This window comes from Ipomoea nil, unplaced genomic scaffold, assembly GCF_001879475.1.
Source record: "Ipomoea nil cultivar Tokyo-kokei standard unplaced genomic scaffold, Asagao_1.1 scaffold2926, whole genome shotgun sequence".
Lineage (NCBI taxonomy): Eukaryota > Viridiplantae > Streptophyta > Magnoliopsida > Solanales > Convolvulaceae > Ipomoea > Ipomoea nil.
In genome coordinates, this window is record NW_017619354.1 from 860,976 (window position 1) to 880,286 (window position 19,311).

General features: G+C 36.6%; 3 protein-coding genes across 3 annotated transcripts; 2 read left to right on the plus strand and 1 right to left on the minus strand.

Annotated features, from left to right (window-relative positions):
• The first annotated feature begins 524 nt into the window (after nucleotides 1-524).
• LOC109162138 lies at nucleotides 525-3,974 on the plus strand. Its single transcript, XM_019310849.1, has 5 exons — nucleotides 525-782; nucleotides 2,013-2,189; nucleotides 2,377-2,590; nucleotides 3,357-3,460; nucleotides 3,550-3,974. Exons 1-5 carry the CDS (start codon nucleotides 624-626, stop codon nucleotides 3,697-3,699), a joined length of 804 nt encoding a protein of 267 aa, XP_019166394.1. The 5' UTR covers nucleotides 525-623; the 3' UTR covers nucleotides 3,700-3,974.
• A 7,007-nt stretch (nucleotides 3,975-10,981) lies between these two features.
• On the minus strand, nucleotides 10,982-11,434 carry LOC109161659. The gene has a single exon (XM_019310149.1). The coding sequence runs from the start codon at nucleotides 11,432-11,434 to the stop codon at nucleotides 10,982-10,984; it is 453 nt and encodes a 150-aa protein (XP_019165694.1).
• A 2,742-nt stretch (nucleotides 11,435-14,176) lies between these two features.
• On the plus strand, nucleotides 14,177-17,364 carry LOC109162137 (ferredoxin--nitrite reductase, chloroplastic-like). Its single transcript, XM_019310848.1, has 4 exons — nucleotides 14,177-14,687; nucleotides 15,434-15,788; nucleotides 16,046-16,334; nucleotides 16,468-17,364. Exons 1-4 carry the CDS (start codon nucleotides 14,306-14,308, stop codon nucleotides 17,203-17,205), a joined length of 1,764 nt encoding a protein of 587 aa, XP_019166393.1. The 5' UTR covers nucleotides 14,177-14,305; the 3' UTR covers nucleotides 17,206-17,364.
• Nucleotides 17,365-19,311: the final 1,947 nt, after the last annotated feature.

Sequence of the window (19,311 nt, forward strand, 5' to 3'; positions counted from 1 at the left end):
TGTGACAGAATTCTTCCAAAAGGCTGAACCCCAACCCTGATCCCGACTGAGCATTTGGGAGGATGTAAATCATGGTAACTCAACTGAATATGAACCACAGAGGCTAGACCTGTGCTCAAGGAACCCCCTCATTTTAAGAGGTTGCTCCCACTCAATCCCTGGTCATTCTTCCAAAATTTCACCTCTGTGACCAGTTGAGCTGTCCAAGCGGGTATTGTAACAGAATTAATCGTACTAAAAAAGAGATTTTAGTCATTTTACTTTCTGCTGCCATCAGGCATCAGCCCAAAAAGGTAAAAGTGGCATGTTCCGGTAAACGGGTACGGTTACTAAGAAAAAGCCGGGAATCCGGAAACGATTTTGGTTCCTGGTTGGAGCTTAAAAATATCTGGCTGACATTGGTTAGAGATATTATCACCGCCGCTGACCTGGCAGGCTTCCACTTTTGTGCCACGTGTAAAAGCATCGCCATGTGGGGCCTTTACTGACCCACTCCCTACAACCCCTCTAAAACCGGAAAACCAAGCACCTACGATCCGTCCCGCAACCATCTTCTCGTTTTTTCTCCGTATTATTTTTTGCATTTTTTTCTCTCGAAATATCTGCATTCCCTGAGAAAGCCGATGGAAGAGAGCCACCGGACGGCGCCACCGCCGGGGTATGGAAATCCGGCATCGTCGCCCAGTTGTACCAATGAGTTTACTGGTTCGACCGCTGATGCGGCCTTCTTAACTCCTGAGAATTTTAGAGATGCTTTACATCACACTGCGAATGCAAGACTGGTAATTATATTTTTGAACTTATTCGCTTTAATTTCGTTACTTTTTCTCATCGTTTATCTGTGTATCTACGGAGTATGTGCTTAGGTATTCGCAAAGTTTTTATCCTTCCTGATTTTTAGTACTAGGTGCTTCTGATGTACTTATTAAGCTTATATAATTTCTGCATACAAGTACTTTAAGATGCTTTGTGATTTGCGACGATTTTTAATTTAATCTGTGTGTTTTCTGCTGTACGTGCACTTCGACTGTGGGAGAGAAGATGGAAGAGAACAGGAGGGAGATTTTTGTATTGTTTTAGAAAGATTAGAAGAAGAAATTCGAAGAGTACGAGTCATAGCATATAGATGTGCTTGATTGATCTCTACTTTTAAATCTATTTGTTAAAATTCATGCCTGATCTATATTTATCTGTGATTGGGAGAAAGAATAGACTTGAGACTATTGGATGGTTAAAACATAAATCAACTCTGAAAATTTGTAGGTTGTGTAATTCTTGTAGAGCATCTGTCACTAGACAAATGGTAAATCTAAAAGGTTTTAGATTGCAACTTACTATTCTTGCAGTATTTTCACTTTGATGCAGGCTTGAGCTAAAATGTTCTTGTTGTATGCAAAGTCTCTGCTTTTTTCCTTCCTTTCTGACTAGGTGTCAGTATTTCTGGGTTGGGCGAAGTGTCAAATGTTATGATTTATCCAATGGTTATTACTAAGTTTGTTTCTCTATGGTTGAATGAGCAGAAGATCTGCTGTTTTATATCCTCATTATTGAATATATTGGCAGTTAATTATTTACTTTATCTGTCTTGTGTCATTCCACTCTCATGCCATTGATAGACAAATGATGGATTGATCAACCTGTTTTGAGGATTGAAATGCATCATCATGGTGTGGCTTTAGAAGGGAAGGAAGAACATGGCATGTTTTCTAAGCCTCATTATCAACATAATGACACTTTTATCTGTCCTTCATCTTTTACTTAAATGAGTTTTTACTGATTTAGTGATTCATTGGCTCATTAGGTCAACTGGAAGAATTGGTGATACTGATAATATTCTGACTATAGTTTTATCTTTAACTAAGATGAAAAAAGAATGATATTTTTACTAATCATCATGCAACTGACAAAATTTATCTAAAATGCATTCTAGCAAAGTTATTGTGTACTTAACTACCTTCTGCTCACATTTCCTTGTGGCTTTCTAATTTATGATCATTGCATTTCCACTTTAGGGTGATTGTACAAGATGGACAAATGAGAAGCACAACTTATATCTTGATATTCTGGAAGCATCCTTTGTTAAACAGTTGTACCAGTCAACTTTGCCTTCCAGGTGCTCAGAGCAGAACAAGAATAACAGAAATGTGATCAAGGAGCTGCCAACCAAAATGGATAGAGTTTTCGAACAGGTGGAGTACCTAATTTGTTGTAGTGTCGATCATGTCTCTAACTACTAGAGAAGTCAATGCCCTCTATTAATTTAGCGCATTTCTATGTTGATTGTGCTGTCTTCCCCTTTCTCACCCCTGAGCACAAGAAGAAAAAAACTAAAAATAAATTTGATTCAATCTAGGTTGAGATTTTTCCTTTTTCCAGTTTCCTGCTTTACAAGCTTCTTGTTGTAACAAGAACAACATTGAAAGGGATCAGCATGCTCTTTATACTGCTACACCCAGTTCTCATGCTCAACACCTGTATGAGGCAGATAGTGAGAAGAAATGCTTGCAAGAAAAGCGAAAATTTCCATGTGGACTTGCAAAAAGATCTGAGCTTCATACAGACTTGCAGAACTCAGTTTGCAGTATGACAGGCAAGCTCAACTCAACCCCCTTGTAATTTTATGCTTCTACATCTATTGGGTTTACTAACTTGATTTATTAGTTCTAAAATTTTATTGTTGCCACATCACTCATGTGCAAGATCATTAAATGCACTTTGCTTTTTCCAATTTCTATAAACTGCCTCAAGCAATTACCGAGTAGCTCTGAAACATGTTGAAATTTGAGGCATGCTATTTACATAAATACATGGTTGGAGGGGTTGTATGGAAATCGAATATTTATTATTTTTCATGTTAAAATGTGCATTAGTAAACAGCACACTTCCCATTTTCTTAATTTAACATGAATTACCAAAAATTTGCCCTCAATAGAGTGAATGACACCACAAGTCTCCATGTTATCAACTACATTTCATGCGAATTAGGCATGCTGTGCTCTGCTGACATCTTCTAATAACTGAACTTTGGGCATGTCTTGCCATGTCTATTTGACCTGAGATTTTAGACTTAAACATTTACCAGCAGCATATAATTTCTTTTGCGTTTTCCCTCTTTTTATCCATGATGGTAAGGTTATGAATATTAGTGTATAACCTGACCTCAGAAGATTGTTGCCACTTCATACCCCTCAGTATTGATTACTAATATCAGCATCTACAAATGAACAACATATCCCTTTCTATCCTCCCTGATGTGAGTTGCTAAGGGTTTTACAAGTAGTTTCATTCTTAAATTATCTTGCTTTAGAATGAATCATTTTATTTTTCCTCTGACACTCCAATGCTGTGTTACACAGAAGGTTCAGGTCAAAACTTTGAAGATGGTTGTGAAGAGAACACAGACAGCAAAAGGAGAAAGGCAGCCACAGGAGACATATCTAGCCATGAGGTCCATGACCAAGTAAAGATGCATATGTTCCCATAGTTTTCTTTAATGACTGTTTTGCTGATCGAATTCCTAATTTCTAAGACTTAAACACACTCTTCTAGATTGTGCCTTGCGGAAAGTTTGATAGTCCAACAATTGCCAGCTCTACTTTAAAAAGAGATGAACAGGCAAGTCAGGAATGCTTATTTGAGAGGTATGAGCGCTTCACCTGCCCCAAAACTGACATGAAATCCTTTCTGAATAGCAGTTGAAGTGAAGTGCTGCAGTAAGGAGATCCATTGCTTCTAAAACAAAAGCATTTAATTTCATATTATTTTTAAAATTTTTTGCCTGCATACAAAAATTGTAGCAATATTGAAAAGTTAAGATAGGGGCAAGATGTCTAGCGTTGCAGATTGTTTTTGATTATATAATATAGAGCAGGGGAATTCTGCGACGTGCATTTGAATATTAATATCTTTATGGATTTAAACTTTGTACATGAGATATATAGTTGGTAGTATCCATAAGTACCCAAGTACTTGAAGCCGTTGAGTAGACTCGCTTTTTTTTAAATTTTAAATTTCTTTATTATCTTGTTGAAAAAAAATTTCTTTATTTTCTTTCAATTCTAAATTTTTGGTTTTTGAGTATTATTTCTTGTTCATCTTTTTTTGTTGACACTAAATCTATTATTCTTTAACTCTTTATAGCATTCAACTTTAATACGAGAAATAGAGTAATTTTATTTTCTTTGTATGACCTCGAATTGGCCTTCTATCAGAAGAAATAATCTTTCGCATTTGATAGTATTTTTGACGCTATTTTGCCTTCTATGATAAGAAAGACTTGGTGTAAAATAAAGTATTAATGTCCAATTATATTTTGTGACAATTATATCTAATTATATTATCAACACACAATTAAAATGACCCAACTCTAAATTTGTTGAGTTGGAATATTTGGCAATCAAGCATCAACATCATTATTCATTACATTTAGCTTTATTACTTTAAATATATACAAATATGGGATACAAAATATCTTTCTCCCTCAGTTCCCAAACTATATTTCTGTACATGGATACCTGATGCATGTTCTTTCAAGTGTATATACTATGAGTGAGAAAGTACAATCCCACCACCAAACCTAATTAGCGAACCTCAGTTCGGTGGCATTTGACATTATGTATGAAACTACTTTAAGGTCACAATCACATATTCACATCTAGACTAGACAAGGTTTTGTTTTTTTTTTTTTTTTTTTTTTTTTTTTTGTTTTGTTTTGTTTTTTTTTTTTGTTTTTTTTTTTTGTTTTTTTGTTTTTTTTTTTCAAGCCATTAGTTAAATTCATAGATTCACTACCTACCTGTCCTCAATCCTTTGCTTTCCATTTTTGGTCTCTCACATCTTGCAAGACTGAAGTTGAAGGTAATGTAATATTGTGATTTTTTTTTTTATTTTTTATTTTATAACATCCACTAGTATATATTGCAAAAAATATTAGGAAAAACACATCTTTAAATCAAGAATATGTAATGAGATTTTTTTTGGGAAATATTTAACTTCTCATCAGTAATAAATGTATGGAAGTATCATTACACTTTGATATTTTCATTCTAGTTTTGTCACAGAATTTTTAGGTCGAATTTTTAGGCCGAGCATATTGCTTTAAGGTAAAAAGGTTATTTTTAAAATAGTAAATAACGTCATTACTATTATTATTATTATTATTATTATTATTTTTATTATTATTATTATTATTATTATTATTATTATTATTATTATTATTATTATTATTATTATTATTATTATTTGCTAGAACATTTCTCTTTAGTATATTTCTTGGTTCCAACTATACCCTGTATTTATACAAATGAATTGAAGTATTAAATCATTGCATTAATATGAAATTTAAAATTAGATTGTAACCCTCAAAACTGATATTTTAATTTGGAACTAAAACATGAGGTTATAAAATTAATTCTTAGTTAAATTTAAATTATTCAATATTAACTCCTTAACTCATCAATAATTAGTTTACTTATTTGAGTTATTTCCATAATAATACATTACTAACATAGTTGATGGAGAAAATTGATCAGAGGTAGGTAATTATATGGATCAATAAGCTCGCATAAAATATATTAAAGGGTAAAATGTATATAAACAAGTAGAATTGCTGGAGTCATTATGTTGTGCAACCGTGTGCACCATGCACAGTTGCAAAAACGATGTCGTTTTGAACTAAAAACGCGCGTCCCATTTAAAAAAAAATCATTTTCGATTCCCGTCAACAGCATTATGTTGTTCATTCATTATGGATTTTTAGTTCATTCATTTTGGATTTTTAGTTCATTCATTCTGGATATTTAGTTCATTCATTCTGGATTTTTTTTTCTGGATATTTAGTTCCATTCATTCTGGATTTAGACGGAAATCGAAACTGATTTTTTTTTTTCATTCATGCTAGATATTTAGTTCATTCATTCTGGATTTTTAGTTCATTCATTTTAGATATTTAGTTCATTCATTCTGGATATATAGTTCAAATTATGCACAATATAATGCTATTGTAGGAAATCGAAACTGATTTTTTTTAAGTGAGACGCGCATTTTTAGTCAAAACGACGTCGTGTTTGCATCCGTGTGCACCATGCATGGTGCACACGGATGCACAACATAATTTGCCGAATTGCTGTAGTATGGACAAATATAAAGATATTACAAAGAATATGTGTTGTAATGATCGTGAATATCTTTGTCTAGGCTAGATAATGACTATTTGTACAAGGAAACCAACAAATATAGCTAGAAATATGGTCGACCATGAGACTAAATCAAGGGCCACATGCTGGGTCGCGAGACTAAGTCAAGACCCACCATTATGGACTTAGAGGCAAGCTCTAAGTCCTAGTTGCTTCTTGGACTGCTTGGATTATCTTCTTGGACCTTGAGCGGTGAGCTCCTAAACCCTCGGGTCCTTAATATTATTAGGTCATTTTCAATATATCCATCAATAGTAGTAAAGAAAGATGTACTAGTAGAGATGTAGGTACAAGCAAAGAGAGGTACTAGCATAGAAGTGAATCACTTTTCAAAAAAAAAAAAAGAAAAGCATAGAAGTGAATCATCTATCTTTTTACCTCTCTGTGCACCTCTATCACATTTCTTTTCGGAACAAATTATACTTTTGGTCCTGTGACTATTAGGGTGTTGGTAATTTGAGTACTTGACTTTCAAAATTCTCAATTTAGTCCTTTAACTGTGCAATTGTTAACAGATTTGGTCCTGCCGGCTAAATCGCAAGCCAAATGTTGCCCGAAAAACGTAAAGATTTTTAAATTTTTTATTCATGAGGACAAAATGGTCATTTCATCTCACCTTTTTTTTAATACCATCTCACCTTCTTCTTCTTCCTTTAGCTGGACGGAACTGCACTGGGAACCAAAAAAAATAAAAATGGTTAACCAGGTTAAGTGATCAAGGAACCAAAAAAAAAAGGTCATTTCATCTCACTTCTTTCATTCCTTCACCAATTTTTTCATTGATTAAAAAAAATGGTTAACCAAATTAAATACAGCGCCGTGGGGCTACTATAGACCAGAAACTGGCACGTTTGCCAGGCGGCCGTGGAGGCGGGGCTGCGGGGAGAAACGATGCGGCCGTTGCTGGAGTTGACAATCCCGACGCCTTTGCAGGAATCCGACGATGATGCGGTAGGTGATCTGGATCTAGGCCTGGTAACGGCTGCAAGGGTGACCGGCGGTGAGAGAGACAATCGGTGCGGAGGGCGGATACGCCGTCGGAGGAATCGAAAACCTCCACTTTGTAAAGCAGTTTTTCGTATCGTTCGCTCCAATCTTCTGAAACACCATAGTTTAACCTTGGAACTATACTGTAGTTTCTTTGTCTTACCCCTTAGCTTTTTCTTGTTGTGGACTGGCCTAATGTTCTCATAGTCTCAAATCAACTTACCTCTCAATTAAATGTAAGCTTTTATTGGTGAAGAATTCCGGCCGGTAGCAAGGAAGAAGAAGAAGTAAGATGAAATGACATTTTGCCCTCATGAATACAAAATTTAAAATTTTTTACATTTTTCCGACAACATTTGGCCGGCGATTTGACCGGCAGGACCAAATCTGCTAACAATTGCATAGTTAAAGGACTAAATTGAGAATTTTAAAAATCAAGTACTCAAATTATCAACACCCTAATAGTCACAGGACCAAAAGTGTAATTTGTTCTTTCTTTCCGCCTCACTCTTCAAGATAAGAAAGTAATTCAAATTTTTGCTACATTACACACTTTTAAAGCTCTATTTTTCTAATCTCATGATTAAACTTTGACAACTCATTATCTATTATGATTTATTTACGAGTGTATGAAGATATGAATTTATTTCTTTCTGTAAGAGAACACAAATCTATCTTTTTTTTTTTGAAAATGAACACAAATCTATCTAACTCTACCTAGATTAATAATACACCTCACTTAAAATAATATCTCAAAATATTATTTTAATACTAATTTTTCAACAGAGGTAATTAGATAAAGAAATACCCCGTGTAACTTAAGGAATGTAGTCCTTGTGCATTGCTATATTTTTCTTCTACCCTGTGATGCGTGCTATGAAAGACCAAATTTGAAGTTTCTTCATGTGTTTTCTTCTTCAAGAATACAGTGCCAAACTTATGGCTTAGTCTATCTCTTTCTTCCATTTTTTAGAAGGAGAAATATGCATACAAATATGTAAGAAATAAAATGGATACAAATAAATGTATGGAAGTATCATATAACACTTTGAACCCTATTTTCTTTACCCCAAATATATGTGGGGTTCACGCGGGTCAAAACAGATTTACAATATATCAAACCTTGTAATAATATGTAAAAAGTGCAAATCAAAAACTCAAAAAGTAAACTTCATAAACTATAACAGTTCTAAAGTGCAATTTTTGGGTTTATTAATTGCACTTTTTAATGACGGTCACAAATATATAGAGTTTTGAAGTGTATTTTTTTTAGGGAGAAAAATTTAATTCATTGAATCGGAATGAAGAATAGCAACAAGATAAAGAGGAGGGGTGTCAAACCACTCCCCGCAACCTGATTCAGAAACGGCCTCCCGAGCAGCAGTGTAGGCAGCCCGATTCGCAGATCGCTTTACAAAACTAAAGTTAACCCCATTTATTGTTGAGGCAACTTCTTTAACATCAAAAGTAGAATTAAAAGAGCTTGAATGTAAAGCATTAAAACATAATTGAGAATCCATTTCAACGTCAACGTCTCCTATCCTTGTGTTCTTCAACCAACTTAGAGCTTCCCGGATGCCAAAGACTTCCGCCTCCACCACACTAAACTGCCCCGGTACACAAACATTTTTCGCTGCCAAGAATCGGCCATCCTCGTCGCGTAGTACCCAACCAAAGCCCATAACGTTATTAATTGTATCAAAAGCAGCATCCGTATTCAGCTTAATTCTTCCCGATTCTGGTGGCCTCCAATTAATCACAGCACCATGTGTCCCGGTTTTGAAGTGTATTTTTAATTATCATATTCTTATTATTATGCATATCTCGAGTTTTTTTTTTTTTTTTGGGTGCACATTTACATATTATATAGTGCATTTTGTAGTTTTGCGTTGTGTGCACTTCTAGATCGAGTTCACATATTCTTATTCGAGCGAGCATGAGTTTCTAAAAAAACATGTTTGTAAATATATGTATGTAATTATACAAAAAGCAATCAATAAGTATAATTAGGTTATTTAATTTGTATAAGAATGTATAAATTATAAGGCTAAAAGTATGATAGTTTTGTTTCGTCTTTATAAAAAATCAATATTTGTGAGGGGTTTCGGGCAGCTTGTATACTTTTTAAAGTAAACAAATAGAATATATCATCTGTGTTTAATAACTCATAAACTATACCTAAGATTAAAGATAAATCGTACTATGAAAATCATGTGTGACAAACTTAACTGAAAAAGTGTTAAAAAGAATCAAACACGTAACGTTTAAATATAATATACGAATTGCACTTTACTAATAATCCACTCATCACTCAACAATATATCCTTTCGGGGTGATACTTTTTAGAGGTTTTGTAATCACAGTAGATTGCATAAACATGTTTTGTAATTTGTGTAGGTGTAATTGATGAAATAAGTAAACTGGATATTGAGGAAAGTGTAGTGTCATATATGCTGGTCGATTTGTGGAGATGCAGCGACCAAAATCAAACCACTTCCGCCACACAATCTGGACCGGAGATCAACTGGATGGCACAATCCAGTTGCGGCGACATGACATCAATAATCGACAATCGGTAGTCCCACTCCGACCTTTGGCGCCCCTTGAAAGACAACCTTAGCTTAACCAAATTCAATTGCTATTTTTCTTCCCTCCAACATCTTATTTCACGTTATGTCTGTACAGACTTAGCTTATTGGTTCAGTAGATAAACAATATTTAAAAAAAAAATAAAAAAGAAATCAAAGTTCGAACCACGACAGCGACAGTGTGAGAATTATGGTCAAAGCAGACAGATTCCTTATGCACATGACACAGTATTTGGCCATGTCTGCTTAGCCATTGAGTACCGTAATTTACATTCTTCCAAATACTTTGGCGGATTGAGATGAGACCATTAGGGTTGAGGATTCAACATTTGGGAGAAGCTTATTCACGTTATATGCACAACCTTATGTTGACCATACTTTATTTAATGACCTCTAAATCACTACTCACTCACTTTCCTTTCACTTCTAATTTGGAAATAAAAGGGGAAAAATATTAAATTGTTAAAAATTATTATTTCAACACGTTTGAAAATATCTTTATAATTATTTGCATAGTATTTATAAATACACCATTTACTCTCACACTTGATTCAAGAGGGGTGGAATTTTGAAAATTTGCACCTACTAATTATATATGTATGGGTATCAGATCTCAATCATTCATTTTAATATTGAGAATTTTTTATTTTACTTGCATGATTTAAATTTGACATTAATAAATTGATGTAACATAACTAAATCTTTCAACATTTTAAATATATGACCAATTATTTCTTAAAGTTGGAAATAAGCATTAGGAGTATTTTTATTTTTATTTTTTTTAAAAAAATTATTATATACGCATGTAAAGGGTTTTCAAAACTTATTCTTGATTTGCTATCAATTTATGGAATTATTATTTTTTAGATGGTAAATGTAAAGTAATTATGACACTTCTTACCTTTCACATTATTAATTAATAAAAATTTTGATAAAATTTTTTAATAGTTTCATTGTATTTAGTTTATTTTGTCATTTTTCGTGTGTCCTTTTTTTATGAAATGGTTCATTCTTTTTCATTTTTTTTTCATTTTAATTCAATGGTTATTAAAATATATAGAAAAAATGACCAAATAAGCACCCTAAGACCTAAGTGGAGTAAAAGTGCAATTAAGTTCCTAACAAAAGAAAAAAAAAAAAAAACTATCTAAACCCTTTTTTTAAAAAAATATTTATTGGAAGGGGGAAACCGAAAGAGAAGTACAAATTGTTTTAACTAGAGCTAAGAGTCTCACGCCATCTTGGCACACCAGCACTATCATCCTCAATAAGGCCTAATACCTCATCGGGTGGTTTCCAAAGAATATGCAGACCAAGCGAGTAACGGGCAGAGATCTTTGCAAGGGCGTCCGCTACTTGATTTTGGTCCCGAACTATTAGCTCAACCTGCCATATTTCCATGTTTCGCAACTCCTTCTTGCAGGTCTCTAGGATGTTGTGAGCCGCCGTCCTCGGTCTGTCGACTCTGTTCATGTACCTTATGATTTCCTCTGAGTCACTTTCGAACACTGCCCTTCTAAAGCCCATTGATGTTGCTATTTGGATACCTTTCAAAAGGGCCCAGGCCTCGGCTTCTAGTGGCGAGCAATTGCTTTCAAAAGGGCCCAGGCCTCGGCTTCTAGTGGCGAGCAATTGCAAATGTTGTAGGTGAAGCCCATCTGCCATTCCCCAGAGCTATCTCTAAAGATACCCCCACAGCTGGCTTTTTGTGTGGTTGGATTTACGGAGCCGTCCACATTAACTTTCACGAGCTCCTACGGTGGTTTGGTACAGCGTAGCTGCTTCCAAGTTGCCTGGTCTGGATAGGGAGAAACACCCTTTGCCCTTCGATATGCCTTGGTAATCTCATCCAACTGTGATTTGATCCAGGAAGTCTTGACACTTAGAGGTTTCCTAGTGTTATTGAAGATTGCCTTGTTTCTCCATTTCCAAAGCCACCATGCCGTTACAGCAAAGAGAACCCTGCTATCATGGGGGTGTCTACCGTTCCTTCTTTCTGATAGACCTTGTTCAAGCCATTCTTCAAAGGGTATATATACGCAAGTAACGTGTGACTCTGGCCTCACTATCTTCCAGACAGTTTCTGCCTCAGGGCATGTTCTTAGAACGTGTTCCACGTCCTCTACCTTATCATTACAGCTCCAACACTTGTCATCGAGGCTTATTTTCCTCTTGGTTCTTTCACTATTGGTCATTATCTTACCGTGGACAGCAAGCCATATGAAGGTGCGTATGCGATTTGGCGCTTTAAGCTTCCAGATACTATTCCACTTGGTTGCCTCCACTCGGCCGGCTTCCCCTATGGCTATGTCGTACGCGGAGCTAACAGAGAAACATCCTGATGACTCCATGCTCCAACTGAGGGAGTCTTCCTCCTCTTGGTTCTCGCTCAGTATTACAGTAGCTAGTCTATTCAGAACTTCTGCCGGAAGGAGGTCGTCGAATTGATTCCATAGCCATCCTTCCTCAAGATTCCAGTAGCTAGCAACACTTCTGTTTCTCTCGTAGATTGGTACATGTCCAGTCGCTAGTTCAATCAGCGGGCTATCATGAACCCATCTATCGTTCCAGAAAGACGTACTTATTCTATTTCTGACTTGTTTTCTAGTTCCTTTGTGGAGGATGGGCATAGCTTTGATTATTCCTCTCCATGCGTTAGACTGGTTACTTTTCTGCCTCCAGTTCGAGCAGTCAGTGTCTGTGATAACATATTTGGCCTTGAATACTTTAGACCATAGGCTTTCCTCCTCTTGCATTAGTCTCCATCCAAGCTTAGCAAGGAAGGCTAGATTCATTTGCTCTAGTTTCCGGATACCTAATCCCCCATATGCCTTGCTCTTTGTTACGGTATCCCACTTAACAAGATGGCACCTCCGTTCCCCGTCCTTGCTTCCCCATAGGAAACTTCTAATCAGCTTCTCAATGGCTGAGATTACTCCCGCCGGTAGTAGTGATGTTTGCATGAAGTAGAATGGGATATAGGTCAAGACGGATTGAGCCAAGGTGATTCTGCCAGCCATGGAGAGCGATCTAGACTTCCACCCTGCTAGTCGGGATTGTATTCTCTCCAACACACCTGCAAAGGTCTCGCTTTTGATCCTTCCATGGAATGAAGGAATGCCCAAATAGATGCCCATATTAGATACAATTGGAATTTCGGCCACTGCAGCGATCCTTTGTTGGAGACCATCCTCGGTGTTTTTTGAGAAAAATAGGGTCGATTTCTAAACCCTTTAAACCTTTTATTCTTCACTTATTGCCTTTGAGACAAGTAGTACTGCATAGCAGCATATGGTCATTGTAATTGGATATTTATAGTAGAGTGAAATATTTAACAAAGTAGGGATGTGATTTAGGAAATATTTGAGATGTAATTTAAAAAATATAAAGATATTTAGAAAAATGAGAGTTGTATTTAAAAAGAAAAAAAAAAGTAGTTGTTGGATATTTCGTTGGTAAAACCCAATAATAATCTTACAAAATAAGGATTATTACTTTATGGAAAAACTGGGAAGGATGATCGGATGTGATGGGAAGGACGAAAGGACACCGAGGCCAGGGAACAGGTTTAGTACGAGTCGAGCGAAACACTCTTTCCTTAAAATCTTATTTGCTACCTCCCACAAGTGCTAGGAGCGTTGTAGTCTAGGTTTCCCAGGATAAAACGTATTACGGTTCAATTGTTTGAGCACCCAAACTTTAAACCCGACGAACTAGAGCAAGGCTCCGAACACTGTTAGGCTAAGAAAGGAGTAGAAGTAGAGATTTTGGAGCTGGAAAACTATGATTTCTTGTTATGAAAATTCTGCCAAATAATCGTCTCCCTTTTAATATTTGATCATCGCCATAAATATTGGCAAATTATACCATGAATCAAGGTTTACCTTGTATTGTAGATCCTGGTCCAAATATACAGTTGACATATTTTGTGCACGTGGTTAACAATTTATGTGTCTGTAAATTAATTGAAGGCGCATAACATGGTAACTAAAGACGCATAAAATGTTAACTGTAAATATATAATATTTTAACAATAAATTATGTGTTTGTAGTTAACATGTTATGTGCAGAAACATAATATTTGAACAAATGTTCACAATACAAGATGGACTCTGATCCATGGTATATATAACAATTGATATGTGTCACTTCATAACTTTGACTACACTGCCATACATATTCGAGACCCCACGCCTTTTTGGACCTTCATCGAGCACTTGCAAAGCTTGTATAAATTTCCAAAAAACACCCTGCAAAACGGGGCCTTCACGTGGCACGAACTTTGAACGCGTAGCGATTTTGAAAATAACGGTAAAAGGGGCAGTCCAGTAAAATCGACTTTAACGACCTCCCTTCGACCCTACTACGACCCTTTGCGCCCGCCAAAAGGCCACAAGCAAAATACCGTCGCACCACACCACACGCCCATCCCTACAAAATGCTCTATCATATCTCCTCTTCCTTTCACCTCCACCACTCACCACCACCACCACCGTCACTGCCGCCGCCTCACCATTTCCTCACTCATTCCTCCAAATGGCATCCCTCTCCGTCAAGTTCTTAGCACCTTCGTTGCAGATTCATCACGCCAATAAGCTGCCCAAGTCTACTAGACTCCACGCCACCCCGCCGCAGGCGGTGGCGCCCTCACCGCCGCCCGAGATTGACACCGCAAGGCTCGAGCCCAGAGTGGAGGAAAGAGATGGGTACTTCGTACTTAAGGAGAAGTTCAGGCAAGGCATAAATCCTCAAGAGAAAGTCAAGATTGAGAAGGAGCCTATGAAATTGTTCATGGAGAACGGCATTGAAGAGCTTGCAAATATCCCTTTCGAAGAAATTGAGCAGTCCAAACTTACTAAGGATGATATTGATGTTAGACTCAAATGGCTTGGCCTTTTCCATAGGAGAAAGCATCATTGTAAGTTCGATGATCATATCAATTTCTTACATAAATTTTAATCCCTTTTATGTTGTAATGTTCTTATTTTTCTTGGATGACAAACAAACACAAATCATTATTCGAGAGTATACATTAAGTAAATCCCGCTTTAGTGACCCTAGCTGGTAAAGTAACATCAACCATATTGCTTAATGCTCAAATTAAGAAAGACAATGACCTTTTTTGGTAAAATAGTTAGCTTATCAGTAATTTTGACTTATTTGACCGCTATTAGCGGTTTGACATGGTTAAACAACTAATATGAATGTTTGATTAATTAGCTTTTTGTAATAGCTTATTACTCCAAAACACTAAAATTCAAAAATTTGCTCAAAGTAGTTTTTTCGATCAATTTTTTGAGAAAGTCATTTTGTATGTAATCAGTTATAAGCTAACAATCTATCTACAATCACCTAATGCTATCAACTAACCTAGTCAACTAACAACGATCAGAACCCCCAAACACCCCCAATATATTGCTCCGAGAGTCGAACATAGCACTTATAGTTACCAAGCCAACAATATGACTAATGTGACTTGATAGTGTGCAAGTGTGATCTTAGTCGGCACAAAACAATCAGCCAGTATAACTTGTCTATAGTTGACTGCTCAAAGCCAAAAGGTCGCTCTTATTGGGAGTCAAACTTTAGAAACTTATGGTTACCAAGTCAACAATCAGACCAGATTGACTTGTTTTTAATTAATGTATCTAAATGTGTATACAGATGGTAGATTTATGATGAGATTGAAGCTACCAAACGGGATAACAACGAGTGAACAAACAAGGTATCTAGCAAGTGTAATCAGGAAATATGGGAAAGATGGATGTGCTGACATTACTACAAGGCAGAATTGGCAGATCAGAGGTGTTGTGCTTCCAGATGTGCCGGAAATCCTAAGGGGACTCGAACAAGTAGGCTTGACAAGTCTGCAAAGCGGCATGGACAACGTTAGAAATGCGGTCGGGAACCCTGTCGCCGGAATTGACCCGGAAGAAATCGTGGACACCAGGCCGTACAACAATCTGCTATCCCAACTCATCACTGCAAATTCGCGAGGCAATCCTGCTTTCTCCAACCTGTAAGTAAGCTTAGATTGCTGAAATTTAAAATCTTCATTCTGTCACTGTGGTAATTGCACTGCTGGAAATTATGGAATCTTATATAAGTGGAAAGCAAAAAGTGGTCGGAAATAGCAACAAAGGTTTTTCAAGATACCAAAAATGGTCAGAACAAGTCTTTCAACTTGATTTAAGATCATTTTCAGGTGGTCGTAAATTCCATAATTTCCATTTGATTAATTGATTGATTGTGTCTTAATTTCATGTGTGCCCGCAGGCCAAGGAAATGGAATGTGTGTGTAGTAGGGTCTCATGATTTGTACGAGCATCCTCATATCAATGATCTTGCGTACATGCCCGCCATGAAAGATGGACGTTTTGGGTTTAATTTGCTTGTGGGCGGATTCTTCAGTGCGAAACGCTGCGCCGAGGCCATCCCTCTCGACGCTTGGGTTCCTGCAGATGATATATTTCCAGTCTGCAAAGCCATTCTGGAAGCTTTCCGGGATCTGGGCGCCAGAGGGAACAGACAGAAGGCAAGAATGATGTGGTTAATCGATGAACTTGTAAGTAGTGAAGACTGTTTAGCCATTAAACACATGTTTCAATTTGGTATAGAGCCAGACCAAAGGTCATGGTTCGAATCTTTACGTCACCCGATAAGCGCTAATTTCATATGTATAACACTTGAAATTGCAGGGAATAGAAGGATTCAGGGCAGAGGTAGTGAAGAGAATGCCTGAGCAAGAACTGGAAAGGGCAGCAGCAGAAGAGCTGATTCAGAAAGATTGGGAGAGGAGAGACTATTTCGGCGTTCATCCACAGAAACAGGAAGGCTACAGCTTCATCGGCCTTCACATTCCGGTGGGTCGTCTTGAAGCCGACGACATGGACGAGCTGGCTCGTTTAGCAGACCAGTACGGTTCAGGAGAGCTGCGCCTCACCGTCGAGCAAAACATCATAATTCCCGACATCCAAAACTCCAACGTCGACTCCCTGCTGAAAGAGCCACTCCTGACGAAACTCTCGCCGGAGCCGCCGATCCTGATGAAGGGCCTGGTGGCGTGTACGGGCAGCCAGTTCTGCGGGCAGGCCATAATCGAGACGAAGGCGCGCGCCCTGAAGATAACGGAGGAGGTTGAGAGACGAGTGGCGGTGAGGCGGCCGGTGAGGATGCACTGGACAGGGTGCCCCAACACCTGCGGCCAAGTTCAGGTTGCAGACATCGGATTCATGGGATGCTTGGCGAGAAACGAGGCTGGGAAGGCAGTTGAAGGCGCGGATGTGTTCTTGGGAGGGAAAATCGGGAGTGATTCGCATTTGGGGGAGGTTTACAAGAAGGGTGTTCCCTGTGATGATTTGGTGCCATTGATCGTTGAGCTGCTGGTTGAGCGCTTCGGAGCTGTTCGACGGCAGAGGGAAGAAGACGAAGATTAGACCAAATTCTAGGCTTCGTCTTCTTCCTAGTAGTACCTATAATTGTATTATTCCAAACAAACCATGCATGTTGGGAGGAAGGAATTGTATTCAAGTTTCCGACCAAACCAAAGTAGCAATTTTTTCAATTAGTTTTTTGAGAAAAAAAATTATACCAAACAGCTAACATTAATTTAATAAACACCTTCCTACAATCACCTATAGAGTGTTTGGTTGGGAGGAAGGAATTAAAAAGGAAAGGAATTACAATTCGGTGGAAAAAAATAAGATATAAATAATGTAAGAATTCAAATTACATTGTTTGGTATGAGTAATAGAATTATTGAGAATGAGAAGTAAAAAAGTGATATAAAAACTAAAATCTCCTTGTGTAATAAGAAGAATAACAATCATCAAGGATCTTTTTGTCATTTCATCTATTGTTTTCTTTCTCAAAAGCATTGAATAGCAATTCATGGGGTATCCCATGAATTGCAATTCAACAAAAGGAGGGAATTGCAATTATGTGCCAAACATTGTAATTTGTCTTGCAAGGGAATAAAATAGTAAAAGAACTAAAACTATATCCAACCAAACACCTCCCTGATGTTATCAACTAATTATACCTTCTAATAAACCCAATCAGCTAACAGCTAACCGCCATTTACCAAACAAGGCCTGATTGGAAAATACTACATATACTCTCACTTTTTACTCCCAATCTTTATTCCCTCTCACAAATTTGTGATGTAGATACTTTTTCTGAGACCCACATGATGAAAACATCTTATCATTGTTTGTCACATCATGGAGTAAAAGTAAGAGGTAGAATTTAAGAATACATGTAGTAGAACATGATTAGTTATCTTCATCCTTAGGTCCTAATAAAAATATCAACATTAAAATTTTGTGATAGGAAATAAAAGTTGAGAATAAAATTTAGCATTAAGAAGAGAATTTTCATATGTGTAACACGTATCTTTCACGACTTCACGTCCATTTAAAACATGACAACCATAGCATAATAGCTTTCGAGCATAGAAATTATACAAAGAAATTATTAAACAAGTCCGTGAAATTTGTAAAAGAAAAGAAAAAAAAAATGGCAAACAGACCGTCTTATATTAAATGTAATACTTATATTGAAAATGTAATACTTTCTTTGTTTCATTTGATGTGTCAAGTTTGGTTAATGAGACTTGTATTTATAATTTAATTTTTAATAATATTACATTTAGAATTAATATCTAAAATTTATATATTTAGAAACTACGTTAGGAGAGTTGAGACCATAGGGTGCAAAATCAATACGAGCTAGTGAAATACCAAAAGTATTCAGGCCTGTTAGGTTATTCACATTCCCTGCCGAAACTGCTGATCCAATTCCCAGGCTTGTTAAGGCCCTGGAAGAGGAAGTCATTAGCATCGACTTCCATTGGGTTCTTGCAAATATAATGTTTCCATTGACAAACATTGTCAAAAAAAAAAAAAAAAAAATTATAGTGAATTCAAACACACACAACCTAAAAAATGAAATGTCCAAGTGAAAATTGGGAAATGATATAATTACCAGCAGCCTTGGAATCATTGCTTGCAACACAAAGTCCTGCAATGGGCTGGGATCAGATGCATGGGCAAATGAAGCAGCCATAGCTAAAATGGCAAAAGCAAGGATAAGGAACCGAAGAGCCATAGTGTATGGCAGAGAAGAATAGAATAGAATTGAAGAAGCTAAGAGAACAGTTAAATATACAATCTTTTAACAACTAAATATGCAAACCTGATAAAATTTATAAAATCAACAGAAAATGCAAATTTTAAATCTAAGCTGTAAATGTTAGACTTTAAGCAGTAAAATGAATCAAATTAAGCACGAATTAATTTGTTAGCACACACACACACACACACACACACACACACACACACACACACACACACACACATATATATATATATATATATATATATATATATTTCTATCAGAATATATATGGAGGGGATACCCCGAAACATGAGACACCTAGTTGTCAAGACACTTATATAATAACATATTCAATCATTAAAAATAATAATAAATAAGTGCGTAATTGAAATAACTTTATAATAGATTTATATTCATGTTTTTAT

What these genes read in the sequence shown, in the direction of transcription:
- LOC109161659 (XM_019310149.1), bottom strand. Translation starts at nt 11,434, where the DNA reads ATGGCAGATGGGCTTCACCTACAACATTTGCAATTGCTCGCCACTAGA.
- LOC109162137 (XM_019310848.1), top strand. Translation starts at nt 14,306, where the DNA reads ATGGCATCCCTCTCCGTCAAGTTCTTAGCACCTTCGTTGCAGATTCAT. An exon ending in CCATAGGAGAAAGCATCATT is followed by an intron (nt 14,688 to 15,433) that starts GTAAGTTCGATG and finishes ATGTGTATACAG; the next exon opens with ATGGTAGATTTATGATGAGA. An exon ending in TGTGGTTAATCGATGAACTT is followed by an intron (nt 16,335 to 16,467) that starts GTAAGTAGTGAA and finishes TTGAAATTGCAG; the next exon opens with GGAATAGAAGGATTCAGGGC.
- LOC109162138 (XM_019310849.1), top strand. Translation starts at nt 624, where the DNA reads ATGGAAGAGAGCCACCGGACGGCGCCACCGCCGGGGTATGGAAATCCG. An exon ending in ACACTGCGAATGCAAGACTG is followed by an intron (nt 783 to 2,012) that starts GTAATTATATTT and finishes TTTCCACTTTAG; the next exon opens with GGTGATTGTACAAGATGGAC. An exon ending in CTCAGTTTGCAGTATGACAG is followed by an intron (nt 2,591 to 3,356) that starts GCAAGCTCAACT and finishes TGTGTTACACAG; the next exon opens with AAGGTTCAGGTCAAAACTTT.